Here is a 23,789-nt window from a genome sequence, read left to right as displayed (position 1 = left end):
AATGAACTTTTCTTTGAAGAGCAAGGAATAATTACTGTGAATTTAAAGTGTGGTTCTTTGGTTTATTTTACCTTGATAACATCCCGATTTAGCCCAAAAGAGCAAATTTTATCAGCATTTCAATGGAAGCTGCTCTAAGAAAAGGAGCAGTCCACACTCTGAAACAGAGGGCAAATGCAGAGAATAGTGACTTTGGAAACAAGACCCAAAAGGAGGATGCCATGTACAGTGTGAAGGATCCAATCACAGCTAAATGTAGCATCCTTATCAGGAGCACATCAAGGAAGCAGAACAGGAGGTTTCTGTGTATTTACCAGCAATGCAGTCTGGGACTCTAGGTTGTCATCCAGGCTGGTAACTGTTTGCCTGGCCCACCAGACAAACTGTGCAATGTGTTGGAAATAATTATGCAGATGTGTTGGTGCACTTTGGATTTAACAGGAGCAATTAGGATTGGTCACCAGGTCAAACGCTCTTGCCTGACAAACACAAGGCTCAGTACTTTGATGCTCAGGGACAGCTCCGGTGAAATGTGCTTCTGACCAGCAGCTGCTGGGCTTCGTGCTCTTCTGCAGCACCACTGAGGAAAGAAAAGTTCCTGGCCTCGGTGATTTGCTGGTGCTCAATCTGTCATTTAATTCTGGGGAGTTTGGTGATGAATGCATCACATGCAAAAATAAGGAGAACATATGGCAAGCTGAACTTTATTCATGTGGGCAATGACAGCAGATGAACTTGCTTCAGGTTGTGCTCATTAAGGCTGTTCCCATTACCACCAGTGAGAACATCACTGCTGGCTGAGGGAGAAGCCTTGGGCCAGCACTGTTCATGTGCTGGACGAGAGACTTTGGAGAGAGGGGAGGGAAGACAAGACCCCACCAGCCCCAGAGCTGGATTACTGTACATGCTCCTGCATGTGCCCCGGGAGTGATGCCAGGACTGCTGCAGGTCTCTGCTGGAGCTTGGTGTGGGCAGGGCACAGGACATATTCTTTTGCCAAAAATTTTGCCGGAAGAGAGAAGCTCCCAGTTAAGGGAATCTCTGGCCACACTTCAGCACTCCATTCCATTCCATTCCATTCCATTCCATTCCATTCCATTCCATTCCATTCCATTCCATTCCATTCCATCCCATTCCCACTCTTGCCCCATGTTACATACTCCTGCCCTCAGATGACAGGATGGGAATAACAATCCTGGGTGTGACTTCAGAAGTCACCTGAGAAAGAGGGGATCTTCTTATTTTCAAATGATCAAGAGAAGAGGATACAGCCAAGTTCAGGACTCAATTGTCAGGACTAAAAACTGAGCGCAAATCAGCCCCTGCATCTCCTACATCCCACCCCAGGCTGTACCCAGCAGACTCCCCTGTTAGTGCTGTAGCAGTCATCTCTCACACAGACCTGGCTCCCCAAGACCCAAGGACACAAGCTCTGCAGTTAATTCCTCGGAATTTCAGTCAACATCACAAAGCTGTTCCCTGAGGCCACAGATAGAAGAGCTGTGAAGGAGACATCACTGACACTGCTAGAACCAAAAGAAACCACTACCAAGAGATGGGGCTGGCAGGCTAAATTTTGGCCTTTTATCTGTTAATTGTGAGCTGTTCCTTAAGATAGTTCTCATCCTGTTAGATCTACCCTTTCAATGAAACACCACTGCACCCAACAGGCAGAAAAGAGAAGGTAGGGAGGGAGTTTTTAATGGGTTGTTTTCTTCTGCTTTTTAACTAGGTCCATTTGTATGTTTGTTTTCTTGTATGGCATCTGAAGACAGGTCCAGATCTCCCAATGGAACCTTGCAATCCCCAGACACCGCTCTTGCTTTGAGCAGTGTGTCTGCTCACATGATTTCCAGAGGTCCCATCCAGCAAAAGTTATTCTATACTTCTGTCTTCTAAATCAACCCAATTGCTTTTCACATATTCACTAAATATCTCGTATTTCCTACACACCTGTGCATGTACCTATGGGCATGTGGTATGTTGATAGGCATTAGAGGAGCTTGCCCTTTATGAAGGTTTCCAAGGAAGAATTCATGATCTTTTGGCAAACATTTTACACAAGCCAAAATGAAAAAGCAGCAGAAATACAGGAACTTTAGAGTATTTAAAAATAAATCTCAAAGAATGGGGGCAAGACCTTATTCAGAGGTTGAAATCATCTGTTTGAAAATTTTAACTGGCTTGCAAAGGCTTGTCATAGAACAGAAGAGGTGACTGATGCCCTCAGCTGACAAGGGAAATCAGATCAGCTTTTAGTGACAGGAACAGCACCAGCTCCCTGTAACACAGCTCATGTTGGGCATTTGATGCAGGGACCACAGGAAAGCCACATGCCTCTGGCCTCCCAGAGAACGGGTCTGTTTGGCTGACAGTGCTGAGTAACCATTTCAGAAGCTGCTTGGGCCCAGGAGGGTTCCAGCAGCCTCCAGAAAATCTGGAACAGAGAAAACTCAAAGGCTGCATCCTGCTTAAAACATGAGAAGCACCAGCAAACCCCACACATCCTGCCCATTTCCAGCCAGGCCTGCAGGGCAGCAGCTCCCATGCTCTGGTTCTTTTGTTGCTCTTTACCAGCTCTGTTATCACCCACAGGTGTTTTTTCACAAGGACACGTGAGCTGCCTCACCTCTGGGTGCTCAGCTGGTAATGAGCTTCCACGTTACCAACATTGCGAACCAGCAGAGTCTTCTGGCTGCTGTACTTGACTGGGCACCGTGAGAAGTCCAGCTGGTCAGGGAAGTCCAGGAGGATAGCTTGGGCAGCAATTGCCTGAATAGGCACAACTATCCTGTCCCTTGCAGTGAGGCAGACGAGCTCATGGGAGTAATTCTGCAGGAAAAGAAACTGTCTCAGCACAGGGCATTTAGTGCCATCCCCATGGCAGAAGAAAAGCCATTTCCTATAACCCTTCGAGGGCATCAACTTGCCTCTTCCGCCCCAAAATGAATGCTTAAGTTGTACTAAATTGTGACATTTTAAAGGCACCAGTGCACTTTACAAAACCTGTCTCAGTGGCACTAAAATCGTGTGTCACTTGGATCATACAGAGAACTGCTCTAGGCCATCACAATTTTTACTCTAAATTTTCATGAGGTTAATTCCTAAGTTCCTTCTAAGAAACATGGAGCTAGGGAACACAGGACATTCCTGTTTAGGTTTCTATCCCCGCTATTTGAGTGTAGGACAAAGTGTTATACTGACACTAAGAAGCAAAAGGAAGATGAGAAAATAGTTGTACCCAAAGAGCTCCTGCACCTCTGGCCTGGTGTAGAAACATCACTTGGCTCAGAACTCCACTCTAACTTTGCCTCTCCAACCAAGACGGGAAGAACAGTGCTAAGAGGTAGCAGGATGCTGTTGGAAAGAGCCTGTCTTTGTTTTCTTGCAAGGCTTCCTCCCTTCCATGCCATGTCCTAAACCCTTCTGCATGAACAAGCCTCCAGATCACAGCGCTGAGATCAGACTTGCCAGGGCCTCAGCACTGGTATTCAAACCTCCACACAAAAGCATGCTTGGCATGGAATGGGTTCCAGTTAACAGAGCAACCACAGTGACAGGCATGAAGACAGAGCCACAGCAGTGTCACCGCCACAGGCTCTGGGGTCACAGGTCTGCCTGCAGGTTGTACCTGTGCTACACGAGCTCTTTCAGGCAGGTGTCCAAGTCCCCTGCAGCTCAGCAACCTGCTGCTGACTAAGGGCCCCTAGAGCTCAGTGTGCCTGTGCCAGGCTGGGCTCACAGGCATAGCACGTGCTCTGCCCTGGCCTTGCAGCTGTGTCATGGTCATTTGTGCTCTGGGACAGCACTGCTGCAAGGCTGGAGAACAGAGGGTGTGAAAAAGCACCATCTTTGCTGCAGCCCAGGGTGAGGCAGGGAAGCTGTTGCCAGCCAGGAAGGAGGAAAGCTCTTTGTTCCGCTACTGTTTTCCATCTAATTAAACCCTTTCCAGTGTACCTAGAGATGGCTGAATATCCATCAACACCCCTCTGTTATTTTCAGACTGCTCCCTGTGCATCTTCCCTCGGGAATGCTCAGCAATGTGCAAGGAGGGCAGGCAGAGCCCGTCAGGCCTGGCTGCAGTGCCTGACAGCACATGCCAAGGTGTGACTGGCTGCAGGCTGCCTGTCCCCAGCCTGGAGCCAAGCTCACAGCATGGAGTGGGCCGTACCCAGAGTGCAGGGAAAACAATGGCATTGGAGATAATTCTGTGTTTTGGCTCCTCCAGTCTCACCTCGGTCTCGTCGGGGGTGAAGCGAATGCGCACATGGGAAGAAGTGCCTGGTAGGATGATGTGGCGTACATCACTGGGGCACACGAGCTCAAAATAAGGTGATCTCTCCATGTAGACCTTCACCAGCCGAGGAGACTGCAGGAAAGGAATGAAAGAATGATTTTGCAACTTGTGGAAGCAGGACGAGAGGAGACCTGTCCATGCCCTGGTGACATCCTTCCCTGACCCCTTTTCCAAAGCACTTGCAGCTGTGGAGGTACAGGCACATAATTCACAAGGGTGAACTTGAACCCCTTCTGTCTGGGTGCAGCATTTTGGCCAGGGGCAGTAGGGCAATGTCTGGTGGGAAGGAAGGGCTGAGCAGGTCAGCACCAGAAGGATGGGGACAGAGCCCCTGAACCAAGTCATCTGCATCTTCAACAAGGCCAAAACACCTGCTGGCTTCTGCCTGCACACAGCCATGCTGTTGTGTTCCAGAGGGGGGATGTGCTACCGGAAAGCAAAACAGCACATTGTCCTGAGGGAAGGAAGAAATTCCCTTCTAGCAGATCAGGTTTGGGTAAGGCAGTTCTGGGGATACGGTCATGCAGGCAGAGCAGCAAGAGAGGAGACCAAACACTGTGGCCTTACTGGGAATGGAAGCAAACTGAAAAGCAAAAGAAGGAATACAGCAAGACTATCCCTAAAACAAGGAGCTGGCAAAGAGCATTTAAATGGGCAGTAAAGCAGCAAGGAAGAATCACAAAATGATGAGAGCAATCAGCTTGTTAAAGGTGACAGAAACACAGCCAGGCTGTGCCCATCGACTATGGGCTACAAAGGCATTTTCTTCCTGGAGAAACATGACCGGCACTGACTCACACTCTGGTTCCAGTATTAAAAGCCAGTCTTGGCTCTCCAGGGGTTCCTGCTGCCTGTGCAGGCAAGCTGGGCTCCTGGGCATTCCTGACAGGTCCTGCCCTCTGGGAACCACAGACACAGCAAACGTGCATTTTGCAGCACTTAGATAATCAACCCTGAGCACCTGTAACATGCTCTCAAAAAGTCAAAACCAGGTGATTTTGAGACCCTCCTGTCTCTTCCCACCAGCCCACTCTTGGCACAAGCTTCATTTGAGAAAATGTTTCCCTGACTGAAATTCAAATGGTCTCAGTTTTCCTCTTTACAGTAGAACAAAACTGCTGACATTTTCACGTTTTTCCCCTCTCAGCTCTCTTGGGAAACTGCAAAACAATCTCAACTTCTTCAGGCAGATGTGTAAACCTCTAAGAGCATGTGGCTTTGGATGTGCTGTGGTTTCTCCAAAGGGAAAGCAGAGCACCATGTCACTTTTGGAAAACCTGAGTGGAGCTGGATGAAGCTTAGCAGGAGCCTGAAGTGGCACCTAAAGGCCTCCCGCTGCTTCTGCTACATCAGTCTGATTTGAGGGCTGTTTCAGAACACATATCCTGCAGTGCCAATGCCATTAATAAGAAGTGATTCCAGCATAAATTGGAGAAGACTCAGCCTCTGGGCTTTGACTGTGAGCTGCACAAAGGGAGCCAAACAGGCTGAGAGAGGCAGAGAGTCCTCCCAGGAACCCAGATTAGCCAAGGAGACACAGGATGTGGCATACACTCAAGACAAAGCATGAGAGCAGGTAAGAGCTGTACAGCCCCCAGCATTCCTATTAATCCAGAGCTTTCAAGAGAAGGAAACTCCTTTGAAGTGGATACCATCAATGCATGGCCAAAGTCAGTGGAGAATTCCCAGCACACAAAGATTTCCACCTGCGACATTTTCTTCTGCATGTGCTGCAGCAGATAACTCGCTTTGCTGTACACTGTGGGAATTACACCACTCTCCTCATTCAGCACAGTCTTGAAGCTCCACGTGCCAGCACTTACCTTGTCCTTGTTTGTGAGAGACAGTACCATTTCCGAGACCTCATGAGCGACGAATTTCTGAAATACCATCTCTGGTGGGGAAACTTGGAGCAAGCTCTCTATCGGGGGAACTGGCAACAACTGGAGAGGCAAGAGAGAGCAGGGAGAGGTTCAGCTGCTGGGAGGAAGGTTCATGAAGGAGAATTTTACACTGATCCCCACTGAAGTACACACTCTGGGTGAGCACATGTGCCCCGGACACATTGGGGAAACAGTAGCTCACCCACCTCTGCTCTGAGCTGATCAAGAGCTGCTGGGCCACACAGAGCAGGTTCAAGCCAAGCTGCTCTTTTGGCATGTATTTCTCCAGGTTTCCTCTCCAGAATGCCAGGCAGCACTTACCTTACGCACAGCTCTGTGCCCATGTGATCACACAGGTCTGGGGCACTGACTGAGCACTCATGGAGTCAGTAAAACCCGCAAATTTACATCAGACTCCTTGGGAAACAATTTTGGGATGTCCTTTACTCTGAGAAACCGAGGCCCACACAGCTGCAAATATCTTTTTTGATCTAGAACTTAGACATCAGTAAGAAGAGAACAGTACCAGAGGAGGTGTGAGAGATGAGGTGATATTTTGCTGAAGCCAAAAGGTTATTAAGTGAAAGAATGAAAGTTGTTGGTTCTGTGTGTTGTTTGTGGTTTGGATTGTTCTGGTTGGTTGGTTGGTTATTGCTGTGAGCTGGGAGAGGGATGGGCTTGAAGACCTGACCAAAAGGAAGTAGGATGAGAGGGGAGGGCACAGAAAAGTTGGCGGTCTGGAGAGTACGTGAGTTCCCCAGTACCCATCCACTGGCAAAGAGGACAGGGAGTGCCCTGGACAGGTATAAAGGGTATAGAAAGATTGCCATTTTACTTGAGGGTGTGCTTGTCTCGGGGGAGAAGGTGACACACCTGGCTCATCTGAATCGTTACTAATAAACAGTTTTCTTTTGCATCAATGATTTTGTCCCCTTGTATTTAAACATCAGTGCATTTCTAACAGAGGTAAAGGCAAAACTAAAGTAATGCAGAAGTTGGGAAAATGACAAATGAGGTGAATGCTGAATGATGATAAGGTTCAGTTCTTTTCTCAGCAACCTGGGTAAGAGTAGAGTTGGTATCTCCTTTTTCCATAAGCTTTAAATGGGTGCTTTCTTGTAATCTATTATTGCTCTCTTATTTGATATCATTGCAGAGGCACGTCTGGAATGACACAACAGCAGCAAATGCTTCTGGAGCAGACATTGCTTTGAGAAAACTCTCCCCTGCTTTGTCTGCCTTCTCCAGCTGCACTGCTGTCAGTGCAGAGACACAAGCAGGTCTCCTGTGTGCCTTCACAGCAGACACAATCTGCTGAAGGGAATGGCTGCAGCACACTTGTCCCTTAGTTGTGCCCCTCTCTGAGGTGTCCCTAAGGCCCCTCTCCAGGGCAATCCTTAACCCATGTATTACATGTCTCTTGCTGCCAATTTCCTGCTCAACAGCCCACCTCGGCCACCTACCTGTTTGGACAGTGCTTTATACTGAGCCAGTCCTGCAAGAAAGGCAGCTTTAAACACACCTCTCTATGTAGGCACTGATCCAGATAAAGCACATCCATTGCCTCTGCCCAGGGGGAGTCCCCTGTACATCTGGCAGCCTGCAAAATCGAACACCCCATCAGGGTCCCAACACATTGTTCCAACCCAAAACATTAACACATTAAATTTTGTTAAATCTGAAGGAATTACTGCAGGTCCTTGGCCTTCAAAGGCCAACACTGCCACTCTGGAGGGAATCCTATGACCCCAAGCATTTGATGGTGACCACACCTAAGCAAGAGGTGGCTATTTCAGCAGGAGAATGGCAGATGGCAATTTTGTGTCTTTGTGCCCCCTGCCTTCCCCCTGTTGCTTTAGCAATGGCAGCTACATTCAGTAAACACCAGCAGCTTCAGCAGAGGTTATTTGTGTTGGCTTGGTGCAGATCAGGACTCCAAGTCCAGCACGACCAGCAGTTGGCAATGTCAACAGGACCTGGTCACTGAGGTATTTTGCTGGAGACAAGCCTGTCACAAGCACACGCCCTCTTCAAACTTCACATCAAACAGAAAAGAGCAGGAAAAGGCTACCTTTTGACGAGTCTCACTCACGTGTTGAAATGGGCCAATTCTGGGCAGAAAACTCGCCCCAGTGCTGGCCACCTTCTTCACATTGAGAAACTCCTCCTTCGGGAACTGAGAAGGAAGCAGCTGAAAGGCAAAAAACGCAAAAAAAAACCCAAAAAGCAAACAAACAAACAAACAAACAAAAAACCAGCTAGAACCTCAGAGACTCAGAGATGCACTTGTTCAGAAAGGCTTTCCTTGAACAAGTGGCACCGGTGAATAATTTGTGACCCCATCATCTAGGACAGTTCTGGAAGCCCTGGAAGTTACCTGCTGAAATACTTAGCACCAGTAAATTCATAATGCACATGCTCCAAACACATGGCTCTGTGCCATTAGCTTCTCCGTGATTAGATGTGACATGTTTGGGGATTTCTGCTCTTTGGGCATCTGTTTCCTCTTTTGTGTCATTGGCCTGAGGCAGTGACCTTTTCAGAGAGTGGGGAGGAGCTCTCAGAACTCCCCTAACTCCATCCCTGCACAACAGTCAAAACTCATAGCGAGGAGAGAACACCGCCGGGTGCGTCCAAGAGACACAGAAAGCCAAGTTGTACCAAGAGTGAGGTGCACAGGAGTGTGTCCAAGTTTTAGTCCTCTCTGTTAATTAGCATTTGTGTTCTCTGTCTGGGCTCACAGATGCCTCCACAGAAGAAGCCAAAGGGATCTCCTTGACAGAACCTCAGCACTGGGGCATCTTCAGTCAAGTGAGCTCCAGCCAGCCATGGGACCTCTGTGGCCCTGACTCCTCCTCTGCTGTCTGCAGGGCTGGATCTGTGCCCCACACAGGAGATGAGACAGAGCAGCTGGTGTGGAAGCTCCCCCAGCTGGGACCAGCCGTGTCTCTCAAGGCTTTGGGCAGAGTTTGAGCTTCCCCCCCCCCATCCTCACATGCCCAGGAGCAGGTTGGTCAGAGCAGCACAGGTGAGTGTCCAGCCTGACAGAAGGAATCACCGTGGGAAATGGAAAGGGAAAGAAGCACATGCTCAGGGCTTCAGCTTTACATTGGCTGAACCTGGCTTAACTTGGCTGCGGTGGCACAGCCAGGCAAGACACTGGGCTGTCCCTGAAGAAACACACGATGTTCCCTACTGCACCAGGACAGCCCCCAGCCACAGGAACACGGCACAGAGAGGTGGGGAGGGGTTCTGCAGCTTCACAGTGCTGCTGCACAACAGGCAGGGCAGGGAGAGGAGGGACACGAGGGGGGTTTCCAGCCTCAACACAGCCCCAGTGGGTACTTACAGTAATAGACTTCAGTCTTTCCCTGGACAAAAGACGAGGTGTCGATGTCTTTTTCGGGGATGCAGAAGCCATTGTGGAGGCAGGATGTCACAGATGAACGACAATGCCTCAACAAAACTGGAAGGAGCAACAATGGAACTCTGAAAACCCAGAACCCAATTCATGGCAGACTCAAAGGATACTGGTGCTAAAAATTTTATATTATTTGAAAGTAGCTAAGTGCTTGTCTGAGGTAAGTAGCTAGTATTGTTAGGCCTCTAGTTGGACTTTAAATATATGGCTATGTTCTGCAATGCAAAGATGGATCATACTGAAAAGCAGAGCTAAAAATCTGAAAATTAATAATAGTTAAAAGAGACAAAGCTGTAGCTAAAATGCTACTTTAAAATAGGTAGAGTGGACCTCCTCTTCTTTAGGCTAAACAACCCCTGCTCTCTCAGCTGCTCCTCACAGGACTTGTGAGAGACTGGAATGCTATGCCGAATGGCTTAAATATTGTTTTAAAGGACTTTTTGCCCATTGTGACAAAACTGTATGAAGAAGCTGTGACCACTGAAGCTCACCCCTCGCTGAAAATGCCTCCTGGCTGGAACTTTGGACTGTGAGCTAAGCTGCCTAAAGGAACTTGAGACAAGGTACAGGCAACACTATTGTCCTATTATCTCATGTCTGGGGAGATGTAAACAAGGCTGAGGGAGAAAAATGTATCTACAACAAAGCCAAACGCAGCAGCTGTCCAGAAAATCAGCTCTGTCTGGGTTCAGGGTGGGGAAGTCATAGCCACAGGCTCCTCTGCTGAGGCCAGGTTTGCACACAAACCTCCCATCAAGAGAGGGAGAAGGAGGAAATTTTGGGTGTGGTGTAACCTCTGGCAATAGGCAGTGGACACCCATCCTCCCTCACACAAACTGGCTTGGCTCTAAAACTCCCCACTCCCACGAGACCACATCCAGAGGACGTTCCCACGGGGGCAGCTGAGGGGGTGTCATAGCCCACCAAAGTGCCCCCAGACCCACGCCTGAGGCCTTGCACCAGATGACTGCATGGGATGCAAAGTAACACAACAGATCTGAAAATCCAGAGCCCAGTTCATGGCAGACTCGAAGGATGCACTGGTGCTAAAGATTTTATATTCTTCGAAAGTACCAAGAGACAAAGAGTCAAACTTGCCCCACCCCAGGGAGGTATGGTGATATTTTCTACTTAATCGTCTCTGACACTCTTTGTCCCCCCCCTTCCCAAACCCCTTTCACCCTCCCTCCCTTTTTCTACTTGTTTTTCTCTCTCTCTTCCTCCCATTTCCATGAAATGCAGATTCTTTACTTTGGCATATGGTCTCATTTACTCCTTAATTCAGGGGCGTCTCCCTAATAATTTTAGTAACCAGATGGTAACAACTCACTGAAACTTGAACAGAACTCGTTCACCTTTAGGCAGTGTAAGTAGTCACTATAGGGAAACCAATGTATGGACTAGTATACTTCGGAAAAGTTGCATGTCTTCAGTGAAAAAAAGCCCAATCAGTAGACCATATGTTGTTCATCCACTCAGCCCCTGTTCAGTACATGCCACTGAACTGCTGCACCCGAAGACTGGCATTACCACATCCTGTATTTCCCTTCGGCATTCTCTTTCAGAGCACAGATGTGACAAAACCAAAAAGTGCAACTTTAGTCAACCTTTACCTTCAAACCTAATTCAGCATCGGCTCGCAGGGCCCGAGCAAAGCTCTGCGAGTTCAGTTCTCGCCCTCAGAGACCAAAGCTCTGAGAACAATTCACTTGGCCACTGGCGCAGTGTGGCCGCCCGCACACGCTCAGGCTGCGACCAGCGGGCCAGGAGCGCGTTCAGCGGGTGCTGAGGCCACAAAGCCGCCGCAGACGCAGGGGCCGCGTTCGCGGTTACCGGGCAACCGCGGCACCCGACAGGCGGGGCGGGGCCGGCCCGGGGGCGGCGGAGCCGGCCGGGCCTCGCTCCCTCCTTCGGTCCCGTCTCGTTCCCCCCCTCGATCCCCGCTCGGTCCCCGCCTGTTCCAGCCTTGGTGCCCCTCGGTCCCCGGGCCGAGCGGGAGCGATCCGCTCCGGGGCCCGGAACGTGACGGGCACGGCGGCAGCGCTCGGTACCGCCAGAGCCTCGCACCCAGCTCCGCGCCGCCCGTCAGAACGGGAAAACCCAGGGTCTCAACAGTTTGTGTTCGGCGCATCGTGCAAGTGCCAGTCAGCGAGCTGCAGGTCCTGGGCACTAGCGTGCAGCTTCCCGTTCTTCTTAGGGACACACAAGCAGCAGAAGTAATTTCCTGGTGTCATGGTTCAGCACCTAATCAGCAGCCAGGAATTGGTGCTCCAGAAGACTGGCATTACCACATCCTGTATTTATTTCTCTTTGTCATTCTATTTCAGAATAAAGATGTGCTAAAAGAAAAACCAAAAAGTACAATATTTATCAACCTCTATCTTCGAATGAAATGCAAGACTGATTTTCAGTTTGTATTACCAGCATTGCAGTTAAAACGCGCTGGAACCATAATGGTTCCAAGTTTCCTACTTGCAGTAAACTTGGGGTTTTAATATTCTTTCCAAGTTTATCTGTAATACATAGGTTTATATATTTTAAAGAACTTAGGTTTGTTAAATAACTGCATACTCCTTCATGCTGTTGAGCAATAGCACAGATGGTTTGTGTCTTCAGAAGTGGTTTGTCTTAGTAAAAAGACCTTGAAGTGAAACACTTTCCAAGTTCCCCAGAATTTTAGAAGTACTTTTGAAAACAAAGGAGGGGGAAGAAAACCCATCAAGCCTATTAATTTAGGATGTTTCCGGGTCTACTACTCTGTGCAGCCTAAGGAAGCTGCAATGGAACAAGGGAAGAAGGATCTTACAGCCGTGTTATCCCTCAGTGTACAGAAAACCTTCACACGGAGCTCCTGCGTGGCTGCTTTAAAGACTGGTGACAGAAGAGCAACATGGGATTGAACTAAGACAGACAAACATCCAGTTAAAGTCACATTACAAGTTATTTTCTTTTCAGATGGGGCTGCAGACTGTATGCTGCTCAACAGCCTGGGCGCTCCGAATGTCCTGCAGCATAGCTGAGCCATGAGACTTGTGCAGTAGAATTAGAAAAAGGTGAAGCACAAACATTTCTTATGCACCTACATTGCATTACCAACTCGTCACTTTAAAAGTGGTTTTGCTCTTTCAGTGGAAGTTTCTAGCTGGGATTGAAGGGTTTTTAATTGTTGAAAAGCTCTGAGTAGAAGCAAATATTCTCCCTGGGTACCTGTGGTAGGTAGGTACCTGGCACCTGGCAGTGGAGGAATGTGCATGTACTTCCATCTAGATCTCTGAAGTATTCATTATAGTCAAGAGCATACCCAACCACAAATTTATCTGGAATTTCAAAGCCTGTATCTGTAAGAAAATACAGTTCTTTTTATACTTCAGTGGTGTAAGTAGCTTTTAAGTGCACAGTTTCTATTCAACACATACTCGAGCTAAGAGTAATAGGCATCATCTCTTTCAGGATGCTTCCTTAAGAATCTGAGCTGTGAACTGATGGCAGAGGTTAGAATTTGAACTATTCCCTTTACTCAGTGAGATAATTAAGGTGCTAAATGAATGATTTTTATTAACAAAGTAGTTGTTTAAAACCTAGTTATGAGTTAGAACTAGGAGAGGAGACAAGGAGCGAGATTTTACTTGAGTGACGGTAGATGAACTGTGATTGAGTAGGACTTTTCAGTTTGGGAATAAGGCAGGTTTAATAATGCAGAATCAAAACATATGCCCTCGAGTGTCAAAGCAAAGCAAAAGAGATAAGGTTTGATTCTGTTTCTGCTATCTAAATAGTTAAATTTGTATATCAAATAGCTACAGCTGCGCTCAGGCCAAGCAGAGGAAAAAAAGAAGGTGGTCATGAGGTGTCTCAGGATGGAATAGCTGGTCATTAGTTCACAGGTTTTTATGTCCTTTCTCCCCATTTCTCTTGGCCTTCATTAAACTTATGTGCCAGTTGTCAGATGTGCTGCCTGAAATGAAATTGTAAGACTGGGTTTGGGAAAATACAGAAAAAAGATACTAGAAAAACACAATACTTACAGTCTTGTGTGTAACCTGGACTCTGACATATCCTTTAAACAAGCTGGCTGTAAGGCAGAGCAGAGAAGGTTGGTTATTAAAATACCTCTTGCTCTAAGCTGTAGACTTCCCTTCTGCCACGCCTCCCCATAGGCTTCTAGAATCATGCTTTTAAGTCAAAACAGGGAGATTATTGCAGAGAAGGAAGTAGTGCTCAGCCTTGGAGTGGAGGGAGAAGCAAAGGCTCTGATCTAAGTCCATTCTCTATATCCAAGTGGCTCTACGTTGTTCCCTCCAGTTCCCTCCAGTCCTGTGTCTCAGATCACTTCCCTTCCATGTAGCAATGCCCCAGGACACTAGAATAGCACAGAGGGGGAAGCATGTCCAAATGACTGGTAATGATTTCAGTGGGTAGGGAGGAAGGGAGGGAGAAAAAGACAATTTCTTCTGCAAAATAATTTCTATTCTTGGTTTGCCTGTGCACTTCAGAAGAAACTGAGAACCTCCTGGACAGTCTCTAGAAGTACTGTCTGAATAACTGCTGCATAAAGCAATGTTTTTTTCTAAAGCATTGTAGTTACTTGACAGACTCAGGGATATTCCACAAAATTTTGTTTTAGTGATCTACTAAAAGTAGATCTAGAATGCTACTTGACGTCAACTTCCAAGTGCTGACAGACACTTAAATTCTGGAAACTTCTACAGTTAAGGATATTAAAAAATATCCGGGGTCTTGTCATTAGAAAATCTATGGAAGGGATGAATTTCCTTGAAACATGAAGTAAGAAATAGGGAATCCATCAGACATCATGGACTACACAGAAGAGCCATAAAACCTTTTTTTATTAATTTGAGCAGTGGAGATGGTGGTGCATGGGTGAATTTCCCAGTTTAAGCAACTTAATTTTTAAGCAGCTGCATAAGGATCACATCCTGCATTTGCTTCCTCCCCCCCAAACTTGAAGTTAAACAAGCACCTGTCAGCATACACTGAGTATTCACCCAGATGATTTGAATATGTTAGTGAGTGTCTATATCCTTGCACCTTACAACTTCTACCATCCTTGGTTCCTTGTGTTTTATTTTTGAAAGCAATGCTTTCATTGTTCCACTGTTGTAGCCTGGCTAGCTGTTAATATGGTGGAAGGTAAAGAGGTGGCAAGGGCCTTTGAATGGGTTCCACAGAGATGTTTATTTCAGCCACACACGTGGATACTCCAGGGTCAAAGGCAAGGCAAAAGCCTCATGGTGAGGGTCTAGGTTCAAGCATATGGGTGGTCGGGGCAGGGAGAGCATCAGAGATCAATTATCAGGGGACATAGGGGTGGCACAAAGGTGGAGTTTGGGTATGGGAGCCGATGGGGAAACAGTGTGGGAGTGACTGAAAGACGGAGGGACAGGGAGGGGGCACAGGGCTGACTGAGGGAACAAAACAGGGCTACATTGGCATATCAGAGCAGCGTCTAGAGAAGCCTCTTGGGTCTCCCTAACTAGGGAACGCCTCTCAGGGTGTCCACATTCTACCAGTCTCAATAATGTCCTGAAAGGTTAAAAAAATTAAGTTATCCTTCACATTTGAAAAGAAAACCAGATTGTCAGTGGATTAAATTAGAGGACACTAACCTGGCAGCCCAGTAACACAATTAATTATTGTTATACATAAGATGTATTAATTTGAAACAAAGGGAGAAAAATATCTGTGGCATTTCACCCCTCCTTCAGTCATTACTTTCCTCTACTACTAACACATGCTGGAATAGGGAAGGGAAGGGAAGGTGTGGGAAGGGAAGGTGTGGGAAGGTGTGGGAAGGGAAGGTGAAGGGAAGGTGTGGGAAGGTGTGGGAAGGTGTGGGAAGGTGTGGGAAGGTGTGGGAAGGTGTGGGAAGGGAAGGGAAGGGAAGGGAAGGGAAGGGAAGGGAAGGGAAGGGAAGGGAAGGGAAGGGAAGGGAAGGGAAGGGAAGGGAAGGGAAGGGAAGGGAAGGGAAGGGAAGGGAAGGTGAAGGGAAGGTGTGGGAAGGTGTGGGAAGGTGTGGGAAGGTGTGGGAAGGTGTGGGAAGGTGTGGGAAGGTGTGGGAAGGGAAGGTGTGGGAAGGGAAGGGAAGGGAAGGGAAGGGAAGGGAAGGGAAGGGAAGGGAAGGGAAGGGAAGGGAAGGGAAGGGAAGGGAAGGGAAGGGAAGGGAAGGGAAGGGAAGGGAAGGGAAGGGGAGGGGAGGGGAGGGGAGGGGAGGGGAGGGGAGGGGAGGGGAGGGAAGGGAAGGGAAGGGAAGGGAAGGGAAGGGAAGGGAAGGGAAGGGAAGGGAAGGGAAGGGAAGGGAAGGGAAGGGAAGGGAAGGGAAGGGAAGGGAAGGGAAGGGAAGGGAAGGGAAGGGAAGGGAAGGGAAGGGAAGGGAAGGGAAGGGAAGGTGAAGGGAAGGTGAAGGGAAGGTGTGGGAAGGGAAGGGAAGGGAAGGGAAGGGGGGAAGGGAAGGGAAGGGAAGGGAAGGGAAGGGAAGGGAAGGGAAGGGAAGGGAAGGGAAGGGAAGGGAAGGGAAGGGAAGGGAAGGGAAGGGAAGGGAAGGGAAGGGAAGGGAAGGGAAGGGAAGGGAAGGGAAGGGAAGGGAAGGGAAGGGAAGGGAAGGGAAGGGAAGGGAAGGGAAGGGAAGGGAAGGGAAGGGAAGGGAAGGGAAGGGAAGGTGTGTGGAGGCCCAGGGGCCTGCCACTAGGGCCATATGCTGCAGTCCTGCAGAAGCAGAAGCAGGCAAGGAGAAGCACCCCTCTAAGGTTATGGTGACAGGTGCCTCCCTCCCATAGGCCTTTGCAGGCACAGCTACCAAAACCCAGTGCTGATCCCAAAGTAGGGGTGGATGGAAATGTTGCTCTTTTGAGGCAAACCGTGTTTCATGCTTAGTCAGCAAAGAAGAGCAGAGAGATAATTTAGACTAGAAGCCCAGAAAGGAAGTGAATTAAAAAAGTGCCAAGTGGTTTATCTGGGGTAAGAACAGAGTAAAACATAAGCTGTGTGAAGGGATGGAGTTTCTCACAGGTGCCTTTTGTGGTTTTTGGGTGCACTGTTACGGACAACTGAGTGGAGAATAAAGAAGCTGCCTCACAGGAAGAAAAAGGCACAGTGCCCATAACTCTAAGGCAACAATAGGGCCTGTGGTGGGTGGTGGGTGCTGAGCCAGGGCAGGGCATTGTCTGGATGCTCTGCCACCACCCAGCAGTGACAAGAGACCCTTGCATGCAGGAGGTGCAGGATTATGTGATGTGTGAAGCTGTCACTGGGACAGCCAGCAGGACAGAGAAGATAATGGAAACCACCATTACCTGCAAGTTTATTGATCCCTCCATCGAAATATCAGCCAGACAATTCTCTTTCTGGGTGGAGAAGGTAAGTTTCTGGATTGCATCCTGACATTTAACAGCATGGCTGAGGGGGGCTGTTTGCATGTGTTAAAGCCACTCTTTACCCTTCCTGAGGCACTTTGTGAAGTGAGTGAAGATGCTTTTAGGGATGAGAGTGGTATTTAACTTCCCCAATGTAAAATTGCAGTTACAGCTTCACTGCCAAGGGGGATTGTGGCCACTTCCAGAGAAATGCCAGTCTCTCTGCTCAGTGTAAAGGGAGGTTTTTCTGGATCCTCTAAGGCACAGGGATGTCTGTACCCCGATGCTGTAGGGAGGCTGGGAAAAATGGAGATTCCTGTGAATTCCTCAGGCTGACAAGGAAAAACCCACCATCTCCTGTGTCTCTTTGCCTTCTCTGCTATTGGCATGGATGCTTTATGATATAGCTATATGGTATAGCTCTGTGCATTTCCCTGAGCCTCACCTGCTTCAAAGGACCCCCAGACATCCTGCAGCTGCAGCGATGATAACACTGAGGCAGAGCAGGTGTCCTTTAGTCTCTGGATCCCAACTCCAGCATCATCTTCTCCTCTCCTGCCAGTTGTCTGAAAAAGAGAGGATGTTTCCTTATTTGGTGTCTGTAGTTTCAGGCCTCTCTTCCAATTCCTAGGCTTCCACTGAAGTACAGAATCCCTGGAACAGGCAGTTCAGGTGTAACTAGAAGCTTTTCAGCTCTCCCTGATTCTGCCTGGCTTCTGCTTGATGCCACACACACAAACTGATTCATTGCATGCCATGGCACAGCACCTGCCTGATATCAGTACATGCAGAACTAGTTTCCCAAACCCTCTGGTTTCTGCAAACCGTGCAGGAAGCCCATCACTATGGATAGAGAGGAAGGAGGAGCCTAGGCTGCTCATAGCTTTGAGACCAGACACTGTGTCCCTGTAGCAGGGGCTGCAGGACACATGTTGCAGATGAACTGCTTTGATGAGGCTGCTAGAGCCATTAAGGTTGTAAGAAATGTCTGTATGTGAGTGATGACCATCTACTGCTGTTCTGCCCAACAGAGAGACAAAACTGGAGACAAATGGTCTGGATTGACTTTTGTGATTTAGATCTTGTTTAAGCAATTGCCTCCTCTCAGGGGGCTATTCCCTCATCCATGTGTGGGAGTGTTTCCCTGTCCCCCAGGGAATGCTGTGGTTCTAAACATGAAAAGCATCTGCTTTAAAGACAAATGTCCTGGAAGGGTAGAAACAAATAGAAAGGGTAAATAGGGATGTATGCACTTCTGGGGCTGAAAATTGTGAGATGCAGCAGAAGCAGAAGGAGGTCTGTGGCTAGCTGAGGCTTCTTTTTCCTTGTCTCCCGTTTCCATAGAAACCCAGTGATGATGTCCTGACTCTGCAGTACAAGCCTTTGGCTTTAAAGAACACCTGCTTGCTGCCACTCGACCTTATGCTGGACTTGGAGCAGCCGTTTCTGCTCTGCGATGCGGACCAGCAGCCCCTCCCGGATGGCCAGGTGAGCAGCCCTGGACTCCTCCAGTGGGGTCTGAAGAGGAGGGATGTGGTGGTGCCTTTCTGTTGGGAGAGCCTTGAGTCAAGAAGTTTATTCTGTAGTGTCAGCAGTGGATTGGCCTGAGCTGCATCAGCAGAGCTGCTGAAGGAATCAAAATCTTATCTGAATTGAGAAGGTCCATCCTGGCTTTAAGGCACAAGGAGAAGGAGCAGGCAACTAGGTCTGGGCCAGCCATGCAGTAAAGGGGTCTCCTGGAAAGCATCCCAGCTCTCCAGCAGCCACCCCCTTGTCTTGCTGCTGAGCACAGAAACATGGGCTTGAGGGAATCCTGGACTAGACTGCTGTGGCTGCAGTCACACCCTTGCTGTAAAGAAATGCATGATGAACCAAGAAGCCCATGCTGGGAATCACACTTCAAGCATTTACTGTTTCAGCTGTGAGACCTTGGGACGTCATCACACGGGTGATTACTTACTGTTCATCTCCTTGCAGCCTGTGACAGTGGATGTAGGACAGACCTGTCATCTCTACATTGCATTTGACCCATCTTATAAACTGGATTTTCATAGCTGGAAGGAAGAGAAGGTTCTGAAGATAAACATGGTCAACGGCCATCCTTATGTGGAGTGTATCACCCTTCAAGGAGAAGTCCACTTCCCCAATCTCCAAATCCAGCGCAGCACCCTGGAGTTTGGCTGCATCCTGGCTGGCACTGCAGAAGGGCATTCTCTGGAGATAACCAACTGCAGCCCACTGCCTGTCCAGTATCACTGGTCATTCCATTCAGACGGCCAGGTGAACAGGCTGAGGTATGTGCACCTTTGCTCTCTCCTTGAAGCTCTTCTTCCTGGTGTCCTGTTTCTGCTTTGCAAAGAACAAAGCTGTTTGCCTAGGATCTGACAGACTGCTTCTGACTTTTCCTTTTGTAAGTAGCAGTGACCAGCCGTGGTCAAGCTGGATGCTCAGGGAATTGGTTTTCCACCAATTTTATACTTCCTGGGGCAAACCCGTAGTGGTTTCCTTGGGAAAGAAAGCTAAAGCTGGGCTGAAAGCTGCTTTCTCAGACCTCTGTGGCCTGAGGCAATGTCCACCTTGATGAAGGGCCCCTAGTCCCAGCTCCCACAGTGCTTCTGGTAGGCCCTTTTGACCCCTCTGCTTTGGGATGGGTTCTCTTTGCAGGAGCTCCTGTCTGCTCCTTATCTTCCTCCCTTGCATTGTGCTGGAGGATGCCCAGAAAGTCCCAACACCAGAGAAAGAGCTACTTAGAGCCTGGGCTGATGCTGAACATCTTGTTACCTTCCCTTTCCTTCTTTTCTGAGGCAACTCTTTTAGTGTCAGGATGATTTCTTTCACAGGGCTCCGCTTTCAGTGGACACCTTGGATTCTTTTTTGGTGACACTTATTACTATTTTTAACTTTTCCCCACTGCAACATGTCCCTTATGGGGACTGTACTGCTTGACAGCAGGACTTGTTCATCACATCATCTCCTATCCCTGCCTCCGAGAGAGTTTCTACTTTAGAGTGAAAAATGTCATTGTCTGGGCACCATGGTCCTGAGAAGTTGCCTCAAACCATTCATTAAAACTAAAGACAGTAGAACAGATGATTAGGGGGCTCTTGGGGGTTATGATGAGAGAGCCCCTCATCCAGAAATAAAACCCAGCTTTAGATAACAAGCTACAAAGCTAAAGACAGGGCTTCTTTGGGGAGCAGGTCATTATAGGCACTGAATGCCGGTCTGGGAATGGAACATCCAGGTTGTGTTTGACTGTGTGGGGAGCACTTGCAGCTCGGCAGGGTGACAGGCAGGCATGGCTCAACTGTGTCTCTGACGTGGCATTAGAAACACAAGCAGAGTTACCCTGAGCACCTGCTTCAATTTAAAATGGGGAATGTGACCTGAGTCACTTGGGAGTGTTGGAAAATATCATCCAACCCCCCAAGAGTGTCAGGGAAACATCCCTGATAAATACCTGGTAGAGCTGCAGAATTTCTGGCATTGGGCACTGGGGGGGCTGTGCTGGCTCATCACTGGCCAGGTGTGCCCCTTGGTGCCTCAGATCTCACCTTCTTGGCTTGCCTTCTCTGTCTTTTCCTCTCCCACTGTGCTTTTTGCATCCCCACAAGGTGTTAATCCCCATCCTCTGGAGTTCCTCAATGCAAGCAGTTGCAGCTGCCTGCACCACTGCTACCAGTATCATCCCTGGGCTGTCTTTAGAACAGAGCTGCTCCAGCCTGGATTGAGAAGGGCTGGATCAAACCATTTCTCAGTTCAACGCACCAGCACCCACCCAGCAGCTGCATCCTGACCAGGAGCTATTCGTGCAGGTGTCCCTTCCTCCCATGGCAGGTCCCTGTTCATAGTTACATTATTTTCCAGGCATGAGCGTTACCCACCTAAGTTCAAACCCCAACCACCAAAGGAGAAGAGAACCTGCTTGGATTACTCGGCACCTCAAAGGAGACGCTTCAAGATTAGAAATGGGGAGGACCCAGACACAGCCCTCAGAGAATCGTGGGTGCCTGCCCAGTCTTTAGGAGCAGAGGTAGATTTTCTTGTACACCTACTGCTTGTGTTGCCTCCCCAGCTTACCACCACCAAGTCATGCTCCTGCTGTCCTCCCTTTTTGCTGCCCTACTGTCCTGTGCCCCGAGAGTGCGCTGGGCAGCAGGGCCAGTGGCTGGACATGGGGTGTGTGGGAGGGAGAGAGTTTTCTTTGGAGAAGCCTGCTGAGATCCTACAGACCTGTGCGGAGTGTGGGACTTTGTGGCCATGTTTTCTTCACAAAGGTAAGATGAGGCTTTTATCTGCATCATGATGATAAGACCTCCAGCTTCCTTCCCAGAGCAAGCTGTGATGAGTGCTGATCTCCATGTACCCTCTTCCCAACCCAGCCAAAACCAAGTGTTTTCAGGTCTCTGCTTTTACCCAAGAGCTGGTATTGCAGTGGTGGCCCTGAAGCTGTCTTATAAACTGAGACTTTGCAAAGTGGCTGTCTCTTCCTCCTAGCATAGAAAATGGCTTGTTTTTCAGGTGCTGCCATATATTTGTGAAAAGTATTACATCCCACTAGGCTTGGGGGGGGATTCAGGTTATCCACGGACGTACTGCACACTCCCCTCAAAGTGGAGAATGTAAGAGGGAATCTGTCTCACTTCCACATTTTCGGTATGGCAAGCAGAGCTGTAGCTCCCAGTCCCGTTGGAAGCCCTCAACATTGCCCACAGAGGGGCCTCACATCCCTCTAGACCTATCACAAAGCGCTGCTGAAGCAACTGGTTGTTGGAGAGGCCGTGCAGGACATGTCATAGGGCTGCCCAAGGACACTGTGCAGCACCTATGGAGGGCATTGTTCCCCCTGGAGCTCATCAGGTGGTCCATAGGACATTTTTGCAGGGCCTTTTGCTGTAGCACCTTGTGAATGCAGCATATAAATCAGAGAGCAAGGGGAAAAGCCTCAGGAGTCAGAGCAGCTGGGCTGGAGTCCTTCACTGAGATCCCTGAGCTCCAAGAGCTCTCACTCTGAGTCTCCTCCTTTTCTAAAAGCAGTAGGAAACGCTTTTTAAAGGCAAGTTGTGCATCAGAGGGAATTTCTACTGCCAGGAGATATCCCAGTTCACTTGAATGTACAATTAATGCATTGATCTGTGAGTATGGGAAAAGATCTTCCCTGTGGTCTCTCCACTGGTCAGTGGCATGGACACAGGATGAGATCAGGATGATTCTGGCTGTGCTTGAGGAATAGGCACCTCCAGCTACAGCTGCAGTTTGCTCCAAGGTGCTCTTCTGCATCCATTTCCACACTGAACATCTCAATCGTTCCTGTCCTCCAGGTTTTCAGTGTCCTGCCGCAGTCGGGTGTGCTGCAGCCAGGAGAGAGACAGAAGGTTTCCTTCAAGTTCTTTGGCCACCTCAACACCATCGCCAGTGTCACGGCGCTGTGCCATGTAGAGGGAGGCCCCACCTACGAGGTGGAGCTGACTGGGGAGGCCTCATGCATCAGCTACGCCCTGAGCCTCCAGGAGATCAACTGCGGCTTTCAGGTACCACACGTGTGCCCTGGCACAGCTCCTTGCCTTTGAACCACGGCCGATGGGTTCCTGCCCACCTCAGTCCAGGGCTCCTCCCCCTTCCCAGCCCCTTTGTTGGCTCTGGAGCTTGGAATTGCAACCTTTGAGGGACACATCTGGCATCCAAGCTGGTTTGAAATGGCCATCTCTAACCCTCTCCAAAAGGCTGGGAATGCCTCTTTTTCAGGGTACCTAACACTGCTTCCTGGGGCAGGCAGGGCCCCAGGGGGGATGCTCGGAGGGGCATGTCTTGAGACATCCCTTTGCTGATCCACTCCTAAAGCCTGATCTCCCAAGGACATGCTCTTGTCTAAAGGTCTTGCTTAATCCACACAATAATCAAGGGAACAAGTTGGGCTTCCAGTTGCTCTAGTTGGAGAGTCTGTCCCAGAATAACTCCCACTTCACTCTTTTTCAGTTGAAAGCCCACAGATATTTCCAGCTGCTGGCCCTGTCTGTTTTGCCCTGTGTGACTCCCTTGTTGCATGTATGTTGCTTGCCAATACTTGAATGCAGGTGCCTTTTCTTCTGGGATGCCTCAGTGCTGTTTCTGTTTCTCCTGGCTGTTGGTGAACCCTCACAGTGCAGAGGGCCTGGGTCCCCTGGTTCCTTTATTACTGGCCCTCACATGGTTGTTTACCACACCTCTGTGTGCTGCCAGAGCTCCCTGCTCCTGTGCAGGTGCCCTGTGCCTGGGAGTTCCTTAGGTCCCCCCGTGCCTGTATCTCCTCCGTGGTCCCTGCTCCCATTATGTGTCTGCTTTCAGCCCCAGGAGAGAGGAAGGAGATTCCCAGCAGCAGGCCTGTGTCTGGAACTTCCCACTCCTATGCCTTCTCTCCAGATATTTAATGAAATTCGTCACAGCACAGTCACCCTGGCGAACACTGGCAACACTGAATTCAACTGGGTGCTAAATCCTAGCACTGCAGAGCAACATCTGCCTGGCGTGTTTCTGGTCATCCCCCCCACTGTAAGTACCACAAGTGACCGACCCCAGTCCTGTGTCAAGTGGCCCAGGAGAGTGTTAAAAGGAAAAAAGAAGGGGGGGAAGGGCGAAAAAAAAAAACAGAGGGGAAAATCCCAAACCCAGCTGTTAGAGAGAGAGGGCTGTAAGTAATTTCTGCTGTTTCTGCTGGGTGCAGAGAAGCAAGTGCTCTCCTGACAGACTCCCTCATGGCCTTGGCTGGTGGGTGGCTCTGCTGTCACAGGGCACACACCAGTGGGAGGAGGCACAAGTCTGTTGGTCACCTCAAGTGATGC

General features: G+C 49.0%; 1 protein-coding gene across 1 annotated transcript in view; it reads right to left on the bottom strand.

The window, feature by feature from the left end:
- LOC134048152 (hydrocephalus-inducing protein homolog) overlaps positions 1–11,732 on the bottom strand; it is a 74,814-nt gene extending 63,082 nt beyond the window's left edge. The window contains exons 1-6 of the mRNA XM_062499751.1: positions 11,435–11,732; positions 11,215–11,279; positions 8,273–8,371; positions 6,121–6,240; positions 4,235–4,369; positions 2,630–2,832 (exon numbers count right to left, since the gene is read on the bottom strand). Coding sequence (XP_062355735.1) covers positions 2,630–2,832; positions 4,235–4,369; positions 6,121–6,240; positions 8,273–8,371; positions 11,215–11,279; positions 11,435–11,732 — 920 coding nt within the window. The remainder of the gene's footprint in view (positions 1–2,629; positions 2,833–4,234; positions 4,370–6,120; positions 6,241–8,272; positions 8,372–11,214; positions 11,280–11,434) is intronic.
- Between the last annotated feature and the right edge of the window lie 12,057 nt (positions 11,733–23,789).

The sequence above is a fragment of the Cinclus cinclus genome, chromosome 11, assembly GCF_963662255.1.
Source record: "Cinclus cinclus chromosome 11, bCinCin1.1, whole genome shotgun sequence".
NCBI lineage: Eukaryota > Metazoa > Chordata > Aves > Passeriformes > Cinclidae > Cinclus > Cinclus cinclus.
The sequence above is the reverse complement of the archived record's forward strand: the minus strand, read 5'-3'. Positions and strand labels throughout refer to the sequence as shown.